The 13,761-nt window shown below is 41.7% G+C and overlaps 1 protein-coding gene across 3 annotated transcripts in view; it reads right to left on the bottom strand.

The window, feature by feature from the left end:
• LOC130197326 (EGF-like repeat and discoidin I-like domain-containing protein 3) overlaps positions 1–12,313 on the bottom strand; it is a 110,225-nt gene extending 97,912 nt beyond the window's left edge. For all 3 annotated transcript variants that reach the window (XM_056419950.1, XM_056419951.1, XM_056419952.1), the window contains exon 1: positions 12,003–12,313. In XM_056419950.1, the coding sequence (XP_056275925.1) occupies positions 12,003–12,066 (64 nt within the window). In that variant the 5' untranslated portion in view covers positions 12,067–12,313. The remainder of the gene's footprint in view (positions 1–12,002) is intronic.
• Between the last annotated feature and the right edge of the window lie 1,448 nt (positions 12,314–13,761).

Genomic DNA, 13,761 nt, shown 5'->3' with positions numbered 1-13,761 from the left:
GTCATGTGTACAGAAGGACAGATTTAGAGTTAAAATACATTCAATGAATATGACAGTGTATGAATAGTTGGTAGTAGGCATATTCCACGATGGAGACCTCCACGATCCACCAGGCAGATGGAGGTAGAGAGGAGGAGTGGGCGGAGTCTCAACAGCGCTCATTATTACAGGATGCTTCTAGAATAAGAATAGGTCGCCTGCGTCTCCTCAGCTTACCTAACCTAACCTTAGGGCTTGTTGGAAGTAAGAATTTAAGCCACATGCACCCGTTTAATCTCAAATGAGTAGATTGGGTTTATTACAAATGCAGTGGTGTTCCCGACGGAGAGACTTTATCTGACCAAAGCCAAGCTCATTGCTTTAACTCCTCAATCTCTTTTGGACTAAAACAGGCTTACTCCAGTCTGCAGCAACAAAAGCATGCCTGTCCAATAAATACAAGCATACATGCTGCAAGCTTTGGGTTTATTTGACCCCCCTTGTGTTATCCTCCTATTACAAAGTAAATATGAGACTGGGTGGCCGACACACACCTGAAGATGCCATGAAACTGAAATGATACACCCACATTATTGGAAAAGTCGACAAATATATACAAATTCTGAACAAAGAAGAAGCTGGTATACTTTGCAGAAATGTGTCAGGAGCGAGCTTTTTGTGTAAAGATCAAACATTCAAAGATCTATGCGTCATTCATCCATCCATATACAAGCTTTCAACTCTCAAAAATGACATTTTGTTTTTCATCTCACTGTCTTAAAGCGTTGGTCTCAGAATAGAGCTTAAATGGGCTCACACTGCTCACACCTCCCCAGATGTACAGGCTGCTGCAGTTCTGCACTTAACCCAAAATAGTGTATTCTTCTTATTGATCTGCTGTGGAGAGGTGGACTGTTTCACTCACGGCCAGCATCCGTCATGAACGGCTGTTGCTGTTCTGACATTCCTGGAAAAACAAGGGAGGGTCCGGAGCGCTCCATATTCACTCGCTTGAGCACTGGCTCAAAACGAGAACAAGTCACCCTGATGCTCGCCAGTGTTGGGCAAGTCACTCTTAAAATTAAATATTATATATGACAGGTTACTTTCATTTGAAAGTAATACGTTACTGTCCATTACTGGTGTTTATGTAGAGTTATGAGTCACTGAGAACAGGACTGTTGCATTGTTTTCACCAACATAACCACAGAAGTACCAGGGTGCATTGGAAAATGGTAAATGGATGGACCTGTACGGCGCTTTTATAGTCTTCCGACCACTCAAAGCACTTTAACACTACATGACATCGTTCACCCATTCATACACTGATGGGAGGAGCTATACCATGCCAGGTGCCCCTAACCATCAGGACTAAATTCACACACCGTAGTCACAGCTACAGGAGCGATGTTGGTGTTTTGCCCACGGACACATTGACATGGGCGAGCGGAATCGGGGATGGAACCGCCGATCCTCTTATTGAAGGACGACCCACTGCGGATCACCACTGCTTCACAGTCGCCCCCTAACTTTGGCTCAGGTGATGGATAACGCCGTTTCATAGTGGGCATCAGAGCACAGAAGCTCAATTTAATTGCAGTTCATTACAAATTCAGTGCTGGATGGGAACGCGTGTCCACAGAGTGCTTTGCTCGGGCAGGAAAAGCCCTGGCAGGGCGCCAGGGGTCCACTCCAAGGTGGGCTTAAAGGCCGGCCCACCTTAAGCAAGCGACTGAGTCTGAGCCAAAGTTGTCGCTATTTCATAGCAATATGAACATGTGCAATAAACGCATCGCAAAAGCCTGCCTGACACACAATGAAACCCCCGTGTCATAGAGGCCCCGGGGCTAAACAAATGTAGTATGTGTTATCAGCCTCTCCCCTGCTCTGTGTTGAGAGGAGCTCCACACACACACACACACACACACACACACAGAGACACACACAGACACACAAACACAGAGACACACACACAGACACACAAACACAGAGACACACACACAGAGACACACACACAGACACACACACAGACACAAACACAGAGACACACACACAGACACACACACACATACAAACACAGAGACACACAGACACACACACACACAAACACAGAGACACACAGACATAGACACACACACACACAGACACACACACACACCAGAGCAGAGAGACTTCGGTGGACTTAGGGAAGTAAACCAGTTGACGTTAAGATTACGACGACAACTATGCTGATTACTGTAAGAGCAATTACACCTTTAAAGGGATAAGGCCAATAATGGATCAATACAATAAATGAGCATAAACAAGATGCAAACATGTAGAAACGGGATATTTCAACCAGCTTCTCTCATCCGCCGCTGGCAATTGTGTAATACAACGAGTTAAACAGTGAATTGTTTCAAAGCAAGTTATTATGTTGAGTTGCCTCTCAGAGAAGGCTCTCACAACGACTCGGTAACGTTCGGCACACAACACGCACATATTCCTGAAAGTTGGCCGCTACGTGTAAACATTATTTCAAAATCCAGAATGGGTGCGGTTTGCAATACACTTGTGAAACCCTTCAGAAAAGTATTACTTGTTCCCCATTTCATGGACAAGCAAAAGAAGAGCGAGTTTAAGAAATACTGTTTTCGAAACAAGTCCAGCACACCATTTTTTTTTACTGTATTTCTCTGATTTATGCAGGTCAGACTGTTCGAGTTTAATTTGCTATATTCCAACCTCCAAGTGGTACATGTCCATGACGCAAAACATTTTTATTTTAAACATGACCGTCCGTAAAAAACTGATATTAGAAAAAAGAAGGAAAAAAGATGTGTAACACGTCAAGAAATTGTTTACTGATACCAGCAACCTAGTACTATTGCAGAAATATTTTGACAACAATTTACATAAAGAATAGGTTTCACAATGTGATAATATCTATTGTTGCACAAATGAAGGCACATTATGTTGCCTTTAAGTTTCCATGGGTGTTGCTGTTACTAACGGCGTTTCTCAATATGCGTTCTTGTGCGTACTTTCCTCTACTTGTGTTCTCGTGAAACGTCATCAGTCGCAGCCCGAGTACATGTTCCAATTCAAAGTTCGCTTCTCGCAAAGCACGGTCAAAACGCCCGGATGTGACTTGATCCTCCCACTTTCCGGAGGACGCATCAGAGGAGACTTGTGCGTACTTTGGCCAGCATATATCCCAGAATGCATTTCACCAGCAACCGGAAACAGTAGCGGAGGAGAAAATAAACTACTGACAGTTGACTTTTTATAAATACTACTGTTGTTGAGTCACGGAATGTCATTTTAGGATGTTTTGTTTATTTGACTGTAAAAAATACTTTACAGTGAATAATTAGAGTAAACCCAGGAGCAAGAACAGCTGATGTGGTGACGTCATCAAGTCAGCTGCTGGTCCAATCGCAGAAAGACCGTCCTCCCGTCCTCCCGTCCTCCGGAGTCTGGACTCCCAAGACCAGACTCCAAAAGAACACAAGTCTGTACTCGTGTACTTTGAATTGAGAAACGCCGTAACTGATGCGAGACAAGTGCGTCTTCATGAAGACAAAGGGGAAAGGTTTTAGTTGAGCAGTTTACTGGGAACTCTCCGAGTGGCAGTCCACGTTACTTTTCTGGTAGTTCAGAAATGGGTCGGCTGTAGCTCACGTGAGCGGTCGTCCCGTAACCACAAGGTACTCGGTTCGATTCCCCGCTCTCCGTGTCGAAGTGTCCTTGAGCAAGACATTGAACCCCGAGTTGCTCCCTGGGCGCTTCACTGCAGCCCACTGCTCCTTAATAACCAAGGACGGGTCAAACGCAGAGAAGAATTTCCCCACAGGGATCAATAAAAGTGTCCATTTCTCCTTATTTCTTTCTGACTGAAATACTGAGTTAAACTTGTCTGGAAGAGCTTTAGAGCTATAGTTATGTTTTTTTATCCCAGGCTGCAAAGACGATAGAGAAGTCTAAAATAACTTTTTTAATGCCATTAGAACAAAGCACCTCAACCACCTCAATAAAATGAAGACTAATTCATATTGCAAAAAACATTTCGAAGGCTTGCAGTGTTGACACTTTATTGAATTTAAAACCATGTTTGTGTTTAAAAGGGAACTATTGCGATTCGTCTGTAATTACTCTGGCCTGTAAGCCATAGCACACATCGTGATGAATGTACTGGATATGATTATATTACATAGCAATATGAAAGAAGTATACATAATTTGAGAATTATTTCAGCCATTTTCTGCTGTGGCAGCTTGAAGCAAATGAATGTGAGTGACTACAAATGTTGATTAGCTTTGACTTCCTGCTATAAAGATGAATTTCTAGAAAACGGTTTAATGCCAAGTTTAAAATGCTATTTCAACATCACATTAATGTGGGTTAAAGCAAACAGTATGGTAAGCTACTGGGCCGTGATGTTGAATAGTGCTTTGTTCTTCACTATATCTTTGATATTGATAATTTGTGCCTGCTACATGTTGCATGTTAAAAATAATTTGTCTAAACAACAACCGTACAATCAAACTACATTATCTACTTCAGGCTAAATGTGTTCAATCTGGACGGCTTTTTTCTGAATATAATATTTCTTTTTAGTTAGTCAAGAGATTCGCAAGCCTCAGGAAAATCTCAAACAAGATGTGAAGAGTTCATTTCAAACAAGACATCAGATGACTTCATTATCTGTTTTTGCCATACACACACATTGTAAGGCCTGCAGTGTGGGCCGGCTTGTGCCTCCAAAAGTTGAGTCATTAATCATGACCCAGTGGGATTACTTAAAACCAGCATGTGGTCTTGTGATTGCTGGAACTATGAAAGGATGTTCTGCTGCATGATGGAGCTCAACAAGTGAAGTAAGGCCTGCATTCAACATAAAATGACACTACAAACGAAGAAATTCACGTTATCTATTTACAGTTTCAGAGGGACACTTCTTCTTTTTCTGGCACAGTTAGGGTCTGAATTTTGCCACTGGTATTAATATAGATAGATAGATAGATATATACTTTATTAATCCCCAAGGGGAAATTTGTCATCGCAGTAGCAGCACCAATAAACTAAACACACGAGAATAAAATATAAAATGTAAAAAACAGGGATGAAAGATATAGATGTATACAAGTAAAACATAAAATACAAAATGAAGTATATATATGTATATAAAATGAAACATATGTATATATATACACACACACACAAACAAATATAATACAATGACTGTGCAAAGTATACAAAGTAAAATATAAAATAAAATATATATGTATATATATACACAACATATATGCATCCACAAATATAATACAATACTAATGACTGCAGTGTAAAATTAAATTAAATATAAAAATATTAAATATTAAATATTAATATCATTTTAAGATGATTGCTGCTTATGCCAGCCGCCATATTGTAATATATAGATAAAATCGATACAAATTGATGATTAGAATAGTTGGCAACGAATTTCATTATCGGTTTGTTGTGTCGCGCGATTATCACGCCACTTCATAAGTCGCGGAGATATTTGAGTGGGGAAAAAAAAGTCCATAATGCTGTGTTGCAAAAGCCAATCAGCGTTGAGAGGCTCCGCCCATCATCACTGACGTCATGATGACGTCTGTGAATCTAACTGGCTGCTGCTGCTCTAGTAGCGCTGGATGTCCCCAACAAGTATGAAGCAGAACTAGTGGTTAGTTCTTCTATGGTGGATGAAGGATATGATAACAGAGCAAAGCAATGGACATAAGCCACGCCCCCTCTTAGGCACGAATGATCCACACATCGTCGGGCGAGTAGACTCAAGCGAGTAAAGCGTTGTCAGTTCTGTTTTTGAATAAAGGGCTGGAAGTGAATGTTGTTTTTTATCCGATTCATCGATTAATCAAAAAATAAAATCGACAGATTATTCGATTATTAAAATAATCGTTAGTTGCAGCCCTAGTAATATCTTGCTTTTAGCGACTGTTGTGCGTGGGGAAATTCTGAATCCATGTTTCCAGAGTTTTGTGAATGGAACCATGAGACGTACCTTTCAGGATTAGGGTAAAACAGGGGAAGTCGTGTGTGAAAAGAATCCATGTTTTACTGCTGATTGCCTTTTGTTCATCTTTTTCACACTGTTAATTTTCACTGTCTGATGTAAAAAAGCAGAACTGATTAGCCTCAAGTTACCTTGAAAATGTAGAACTTGGCTAAAGCACAGGGTGTCGCTTACACCAACACCTTGTGGTTGTACAGTCATGAGTCTGTCATGGCTCTTGGGCTGCAACTAATGATTATTTTGATAATCGATCGATCTGTTGACTGTTTTTTGATTAATCGAAAGAAAAAAGAAAAAACTTTAATTGTCAACCCTTTATTCAAGGGTTCGTACGGTCATGTAAAACCTGGAAAAGTCGTTGAAAAAAATGTAATCCCAAAAGTTTTGGAAAAGCAATGCAATGTGTTATCAAGCTCCTCTTTTATGGAACCAGCGGCTGAATCAGGTTTGACCTATCTCCTCTTTTTCTCCTCTCAATCATTACTAACTCTGCTTTCTCCCATCTGCCTGATGGACTGCTCATGACTACGCCACTGTCCTGTTGAGACTCCTCCTCCCCACCGCCATCTGCCTGATGGATCGTGGAGTCTCCATACTATGAACTATTCATACACTCTGTCATATTCATAACTCTAAATCTGTCCTTCTGCATCTGTCCATCTCCAGGTTTCTTCCCTGAAGGGTCCTGGTCCGATGTGAGGTTTTGGGGCAGGGATGTCTATGTACAGATTGTAAATTTGTAATTTGTGAAATTGGGCTATACAAATAAACTGAATTGAATTGAATTGAATTGTTATATTCATGTGTTCATTTGCGCTGTGAATAAACTGTCGCCTATGCTTTGGAATTCTCATTGTTAGTTTAAATACGACATCTTCTCAGTTTTTCACGAAGACACCGAGTTTGACTAACTGAGTGTCGTAATAATAGCGCAACATAAAGAATCGATAATGAAATTCATTGCCAACTATTTTAATAATCGATTTTTATCGATTCGTTGTTGCAGCTCTCGCTGGCTCAACGAAATTTTGGAAATCGCAAGACTTATTTTACTATTGTGCCGCCCGTTCTTATCTTAGGGCCTAGTTGAGGTTCTTTGGTTAGCACTTCCTCGGCGTGCGTGCATCCTCTCTAACTGTCCCTCGAGTACTTTGCCAATAAGTCAAGCATGAAATGTAGGCCGGACAACAAAAGTAGAAGCCAATGTCACTGCAGCAGCAAGAGATAGTTTGGTGCAAAGTTTGATTCCTATATGTTCTGATAACCCATATTTTATTCCCTTGTGTGCGTGTTGTCCCACGAGTCGTTTGGTTTATCATGGCAGCTGATCTGACATTGGTCTGACCTCTCTCCACTGATTGAAGACTCTGCCATTTAAAACCAGAGTGAAGGGCACTGTTGAGGGAGGTTGTCTTTCATTGTTATTAAAAGTCACCTATCGGTCCGCCATAACCTTCAGTGGCCACTTTAATTAGCTTTTAGATGGATCGCTATCATCTGCATGCCCTTTGAGCCCCCCTCAATTTTGATATTGTGGTTAAACTGAGTAAAACATTATAATAAGCATGAGCAAATATAATGATGTTCGACATTAAATTAAAGAACACAACTTGGGCTATCAGAATCAGAAAGCCAATTCAACACAATACCAACTAAACTAGCCATTAAAATATCATAATCATAATTTTGTCGGCCCACTCAGCATGTTTCCGGAACCGATAGAATCAGACTGGTATATGTTCCGTGTGTGTATCTGCGTCTTTAAAATGATCTCAGACATGCGTCGATGTCGTGGAAGTCAGCTGTTAGGAAGTTCAATTTCAGCACATCGGATTTCACGTTTCACAAATGGCGATGCCTTTCTGTATCCCATTGGCTCACAGTACAGTTAACCTGGTCTTTCTTGGTACCAATCGATTCTATTGGCTATCACGATTCCAAAGAAGTGTCATTTTTTTAATCCTGCCCTTCTCCGGCTGAGATATCATCATGGAGTAAAGCTCAGGAGCGAGGGAGAGGAAAATTATCATTACGCACCAAGGACGCAGACGCACAGCAGCACTTTGTTTCATCGCTCTTTTATCTTTGGTTCATTGTTGTAAAGCCAAATACTGCTGTACTTGGATGTATTAAACACCATAACAAATATACAAGTGAAATATATGGTTTGGTACATGAGTAAATTCAAATGGCACAGATGGCGCTCCAATGTGCCCAAATGCACATTTTAGAGACCTCGCCTAAATTATCTTTACTAAAAACTCTCGAAGTATTTTTCTGCTTATTTTTCAAAGTCAAACTTTGCAGAGAGACCGTTCACATATAGTGCTATTATTTGTGTTAGTTTAAACCTTTGCTGTGCATTCTTCCAAGAGATAATCCTCCTGAAAGTGCTTTTTTTTCTCGGCGAGCCTGAAACTTCTATTTTTGCTGTGTTTCATCTTTATTTACTCTTAACCAGTAGCATATATACTAATATTTACAAATCTGAACAAAAGCTCCCATCTGTTGCCTTCATTATAACACCAGCATTATTCAAATAGCCTTTGTGGTTGCAGAGATACAGCCTTTTTTAGTGTGGGTAGGTTATTTTGAGCAGAAACCTAAGAAATAGGCTGGTTTTTTAAAGGTTATATTACAGAGAACATCTTCTCATAACATCCCCGACTGTTTGCAAACACAATCTACATTTTTTTCTTCACAGTAGCAGCAGGTTCACTGAAAATTAGGCCATTCAACAATTAACTTAGAGATGTGCATTATCTCCGATTGTGAGAAGGCTAACTATCAAATTAACTATTTTGACTTTTGAAGAATAGGCCAATGCTAAAACTGAAACAAAAAATTCTGTTTATGTTCTTGATCAATTTAAAATAACTTCACAAAGCTTAAGATAATGTATCCACATTGCTTGTTCTATTCAGTCAAAAAAGCTAAAATAGGCTTTTAGGTTTCCAGTCAGATATGACAAAGAAAAGCATAAAATCGTCACATTTTAAAAGCTTAAACTAACTTCATGAATTCTTTATCAAAATGTATCATCTGTTGTTTGACTAATCAATGAATCAACCGATTGCTGCAGCTCAATGAAATACTGTCCTGCTGGAGCAATTTGTTTACAAGTCTGAGGTTATATTTTTACAGTGATCAATACATCAAATAACTCATGAAAATTAGAGCCCAGCGTGCATACGCTGTCGTAAAACAATGCGTCGGAGGAAAATGTAAGTGAGTTAGTCTGCACTGGGCTGAAGGCAATCCACGGCCCCAAGATACCAAAAGCAGTATTATGTTCCAGCCAGCCAACAATTTCCATACAACCCAACTCTAGCCAGGTCTTTTGTTTCTCCAAATGCACCAGATGTCATTCCCGCCGACAAGGAAGTGGCGTTCTGTCCGATCTTCCCTCACGTTTTAAACTGAGCAAAAATCTCCAGTGAGTGAGCACGAGGAGCAACGGATAAGAGCGATCTGAACCCACCAGCATTCTAGAAATCACAACGCTTCTATATCAGCGCATTGTGTTACTTAGTGTGTCCTTTGTATTCCCTGACTATGTCAGCGCTTTTGGTTACTGCTGTTAACATTTGTTTGTGTTTTGAATTAACTGTTTTATGTGACCTTGTGTACAGGTCAGGTTTTTGAGATACAAACTTTGTATCCGATGAAGATGGCGAGCTACCCACGAGTTGGATGAACACAACTGCCCACTGTGACAAAGTTTCTTTTCATTATAAATATGTGTACTTGGTTTATTTTTATGTTCAGTAAAAGCCCTTAAACTCAACCATTTGATTTTGTGTTTTTCACACACGACTTGAGCTCCATAGCCGAACCTGGAGACAACATCATAGACATTAGAAATTAAATCTTGAAATTGAGCCACAGGTTACAAACGCAAGTGAAATCTATGAGCGAAATGAACAGTGACCAACAATATTACCAGTTACCACTAATCAAAAAGATCAATAGTGGACAATCCCATCGCTGTCCATTTGCTCCAAAGACTGTAACCGTGAGGCCTCACTAACAAGACTGGGAGGGAAATGAAAATGAAGATGTATATGATGAATTAAAAAAGAAGCACAAAAGCATCTCACATGCAGACGGCCCGCTGGTGCAGTCATGTGCTTTGTCCAGGCGGCTGTATCCCTAACAATGCGTGAGAGCCAGCGCCAGTAACCAACCAGAGGAAGTGATGCATCGCACACTGACTTGGAACAATGCCGTCTGTTTTACCTGAAGGCGATTGTTTCTACCCCATCAAATTGGCTTCAGTGGACAGAGGCAACCCTGGGACATCCTGAACAGAGTGTTTGTAAAGCAGCTGTCTCTGAAGACGCCTGCTCCCTTTGGTGCAATAACAAAAAGGTGAGTATAATGTCATGCCTTTGTGAAATATAAAACATATATTTCGAAAGTAGCACCGATGCGTTCCTTATGACGAGGAATTTGAATGCTACTGGACCTTTGGAGCCATTCCATAGCAGGTATGTGGCTAAAATAGCTGCCAGGGGGACCGCGGATGGCTGTAAGGATGCTCACATAATGATCAAGTACAGTTTAGACCCTCCATGTCCTCCTCAAACTAGCCACTTGGTATCTTGAGGTTACAGATGGACAAAAAAGCATTTACAATACAAACAATTTAACGGGGATGTGATTAATCGAGGGAAAAATCTGGGTGTATTTTTAACTCACTGGGCCTTGAAACAAGTCGACCCACAGCACTACAGCTCCCTGCTCTTCCTCTGCATCCATTATGCCAGCCTACCAGGGAGTATTATGTCTTCTAGTGGCAGATTCTGAGTCGACACTGCAAGGCTTAGGGGGCCTTAGAAAACTCTGCTTAAGGCACACTCCTGGTGGGGAGACCGAAGTCTGTCTGACATGTGGGACTCTTGAGGCGAGCATGTTGCTAAATTAATAGAGACTGGAGGACAGCATGACCCACTTCCATAAGGGCTACACTGCTTTCTTAACACAACTCCCACAGGTACCACTGTTCTGCACTGTTCATGGAAAGGATACAGCATGGACAGAAGCTTAAATATTCCTATCACCAGAAACTGGAAGGGCAAACGAGGGGGAAAAGGGGGGGGGGGGGTTGACAAATTATTTAAATATGGATCCAGTGGGTCAGATGAATATATAAGCTTTCAACAATTTCCTCTCCACGTAACGAGTCGGACCGATTTTGGAAAGACTCTCTAGACTTGCAACGCACAGCTGACCTTCTCTTGGTGACATCTGAGTCAATAATGGTGCCGTGTTGCAACTAATACAGGAGGCTCTCTGTCATATCTCCTTGAGGCGAAAGCATCTGGTCTCAAGCCCACGATGTCGAGACCTCTTCCCATATGTATCTGTTTTTTGTTTTTTTCTAAACTCAGTTTGTGAAAGAGAAACAAGTGACTATATCTGGACGCACAGCTTCTTTTTGTCCTCTGGAAGCATCTCGGAGGTGCCAATAAAACAGCTGAAGATCAGCACTGCGAGGGCGCACAAAATACTGGAGCAATGCCCGATGCTGCCTTAAAAAAGGTGCGCGCACGATGCGTGGATGGTGCCCCTCGTCACAGAAACATTACGCACGGATAAAACATGGATTCATCTGTTTTTATCGACTTAGAAAAGTGTCCTTAAAACACAAATAAACCAATTAACTAAGGGGTCATGCACAGATTACAAGCGGTAGTTTTTTTTCTGTTGCCAAACCGTGATGAAAGGCGCTGCTCGTATTCCGCAAACATCACAGCCTCTCCGTTCCGCTCAGCAATTAATGTCGACCTATCCCGTCTTTGAAATAATAATCGGATTCCGAGCCACTTGGTCACTTGCGGAATGTAAAGATGCTCCGATCGCCGGTGATCAGTCGTGTGTGTGTGTGTGGGGGTACTCCCACGCAAGAACGAAAAAAAAAGGCTAAACATGTTCAGTGAACCATGATGACAGCCGCGGTGCACTTTTTCCCACTCACCTATCACGCGCTGCGGGACAGCGGTGCCCAAGCACAGGGCGATGGAAAGGAGCAGCGGTCCCATCCTCTCACCAGAAACAGGTCTGACTTCCAAGGTTACGGAGGAGTGGTGGAGGAAGAAAAGAAGAAGAGGAAGAACAAAAAACACACAGAGCAACAGCCAAAAGTTCTCTTGGACTGGAGGGTGGCTCTGGGATCTGTGGCTACATGTCCTCTCAGATCAAGTCCACCTGTGTGGAAGTCGGCAGAGAGGCGGTCTCGCCAGCTGGGGTTGTTTCCGTGCAGGAACAAGTGAAGTGTGGCTGCCTGGCTGCCTGCTCCCCCACCTCTCTCGCTCTCTCTCTCTGCTGCTGCTGCCTTCCCCGCTCCTACCGCAGTGGTGCGATTGAGTCGGGAGAGCGGCGTGTGCGCCCAGTGCTCCCCCACAACCACCATCAAGCCTCCCCGAGATGCGTAAATCATCATTTCCGGACCAGACTTCCACAATAATAGCAGAAAATTTATTTTAGTATCGAGTCAAAAATGATGCTCTAATGGATTCTTGGTAATAAAAAGAAGGGTTGGGCTAATACATGATGCGTTATAGACAATAGTGTGTCGTCTTTCCATATAGTCCTTTTCAATATACAGTCAGCTATGATGGCGTACGCGTGTTTTCACTAGATAGCTGACTCATGGATTACTTTTTAAAAAAGGATGTGACATGTGTGCCTTCTAACTATAATCTAAAAGTGAATATTTTGTTTTGAAGGTACAATCCCCACACATCCGGGCTAGGCGGTAAGTATTGACGCAGTTCCAAGGACAGTGCCCGTTTGGCTCACCGGAGGATGTGCACTTCACGGTCGGTCCCAGCAAACCGACTGGCTTTCTTTCCCTCTCCTTCTCCCATAGAGCACTTCTAAAAAAAAAAAGTCTGCAGGGGTTTCGGCTTTAAATCAGCAGCTTTTTCACTCCACGTGGCTTCCTTTTCAAGTCTGAGTATATTTAGTCTGGAACACCTTTGTGGGAGCAGATCCTGAACCAACATTCTCACCCAAAGAATACATTAGGCAATAGTGTCAATACGATATTAGGTTTATTCAATAAGTGGATTCATAATAGTTACACATAATACAACATCAAATATATGTGAGAGCTGTGGGCCTTCTGGACTAATGTATCAGTGCATTGTCTGCTGCTGCAGGAAAAGACACAAGTACATGCAAGTAACTTTGATGTCAAGCTTACCAAAGGTCAAGAGAGTGCCTAGAGTGCAACATGGATGTCATGACTCTGCCAATGTAGCCATTACATGTCCTACAACTTGTTTTTTCAAGTCAAAAGGCACTTCAGCAACCTCATGAATTGACACATGCTCTGAGAATCGCACTGAAAGGTTGATCTTAATGACCTGCTTGGTATTTCATCCACCCATCCATTCAGGCACCACTGACAAGGCCCTGATGAAACTAGAATGTAAACGGCTATTTCACAGAGCTGTGGCATTTTCAAAATCAGATTATTTTGCACACCGATTCATGTGTCACATGTCATAATTCAGGCACTGACTTTTGGTCTTTGATGAAACTAGGGGCTAAAAAAATCTGCAAAATGTCACTTTGGTGACTTTAAATGAATATCGATTAACCCATTATGAGGATTAAAATAACAGATTAAATAAAGTGGATCGTGTTTCCGTTTATTATTGTACTCTCTGTTAACTGTTAACTATCATATTTGATTGCCAACAAATTGGAGGGTCACACGTTTTCACTGT

This window comes from Pseudoliparis swirei, chromosome 7, assembly GCF_029220125.1.
Source record: "Pseudoliparis swirei isolate HS2019 ecotype Mariana Trench chromosome 7, NWPU_hadal_v1, whole genome shotgun sequence".
NCBI lineage: Eukaryota > Metazoa > Chordata > Actinopteri > Perciformes > Liparidae > Pseudoliparis > Pseudoliparis swirei.
This window is presented reverse-complemented; position numbering and strand designations above follow the sequence as displayed.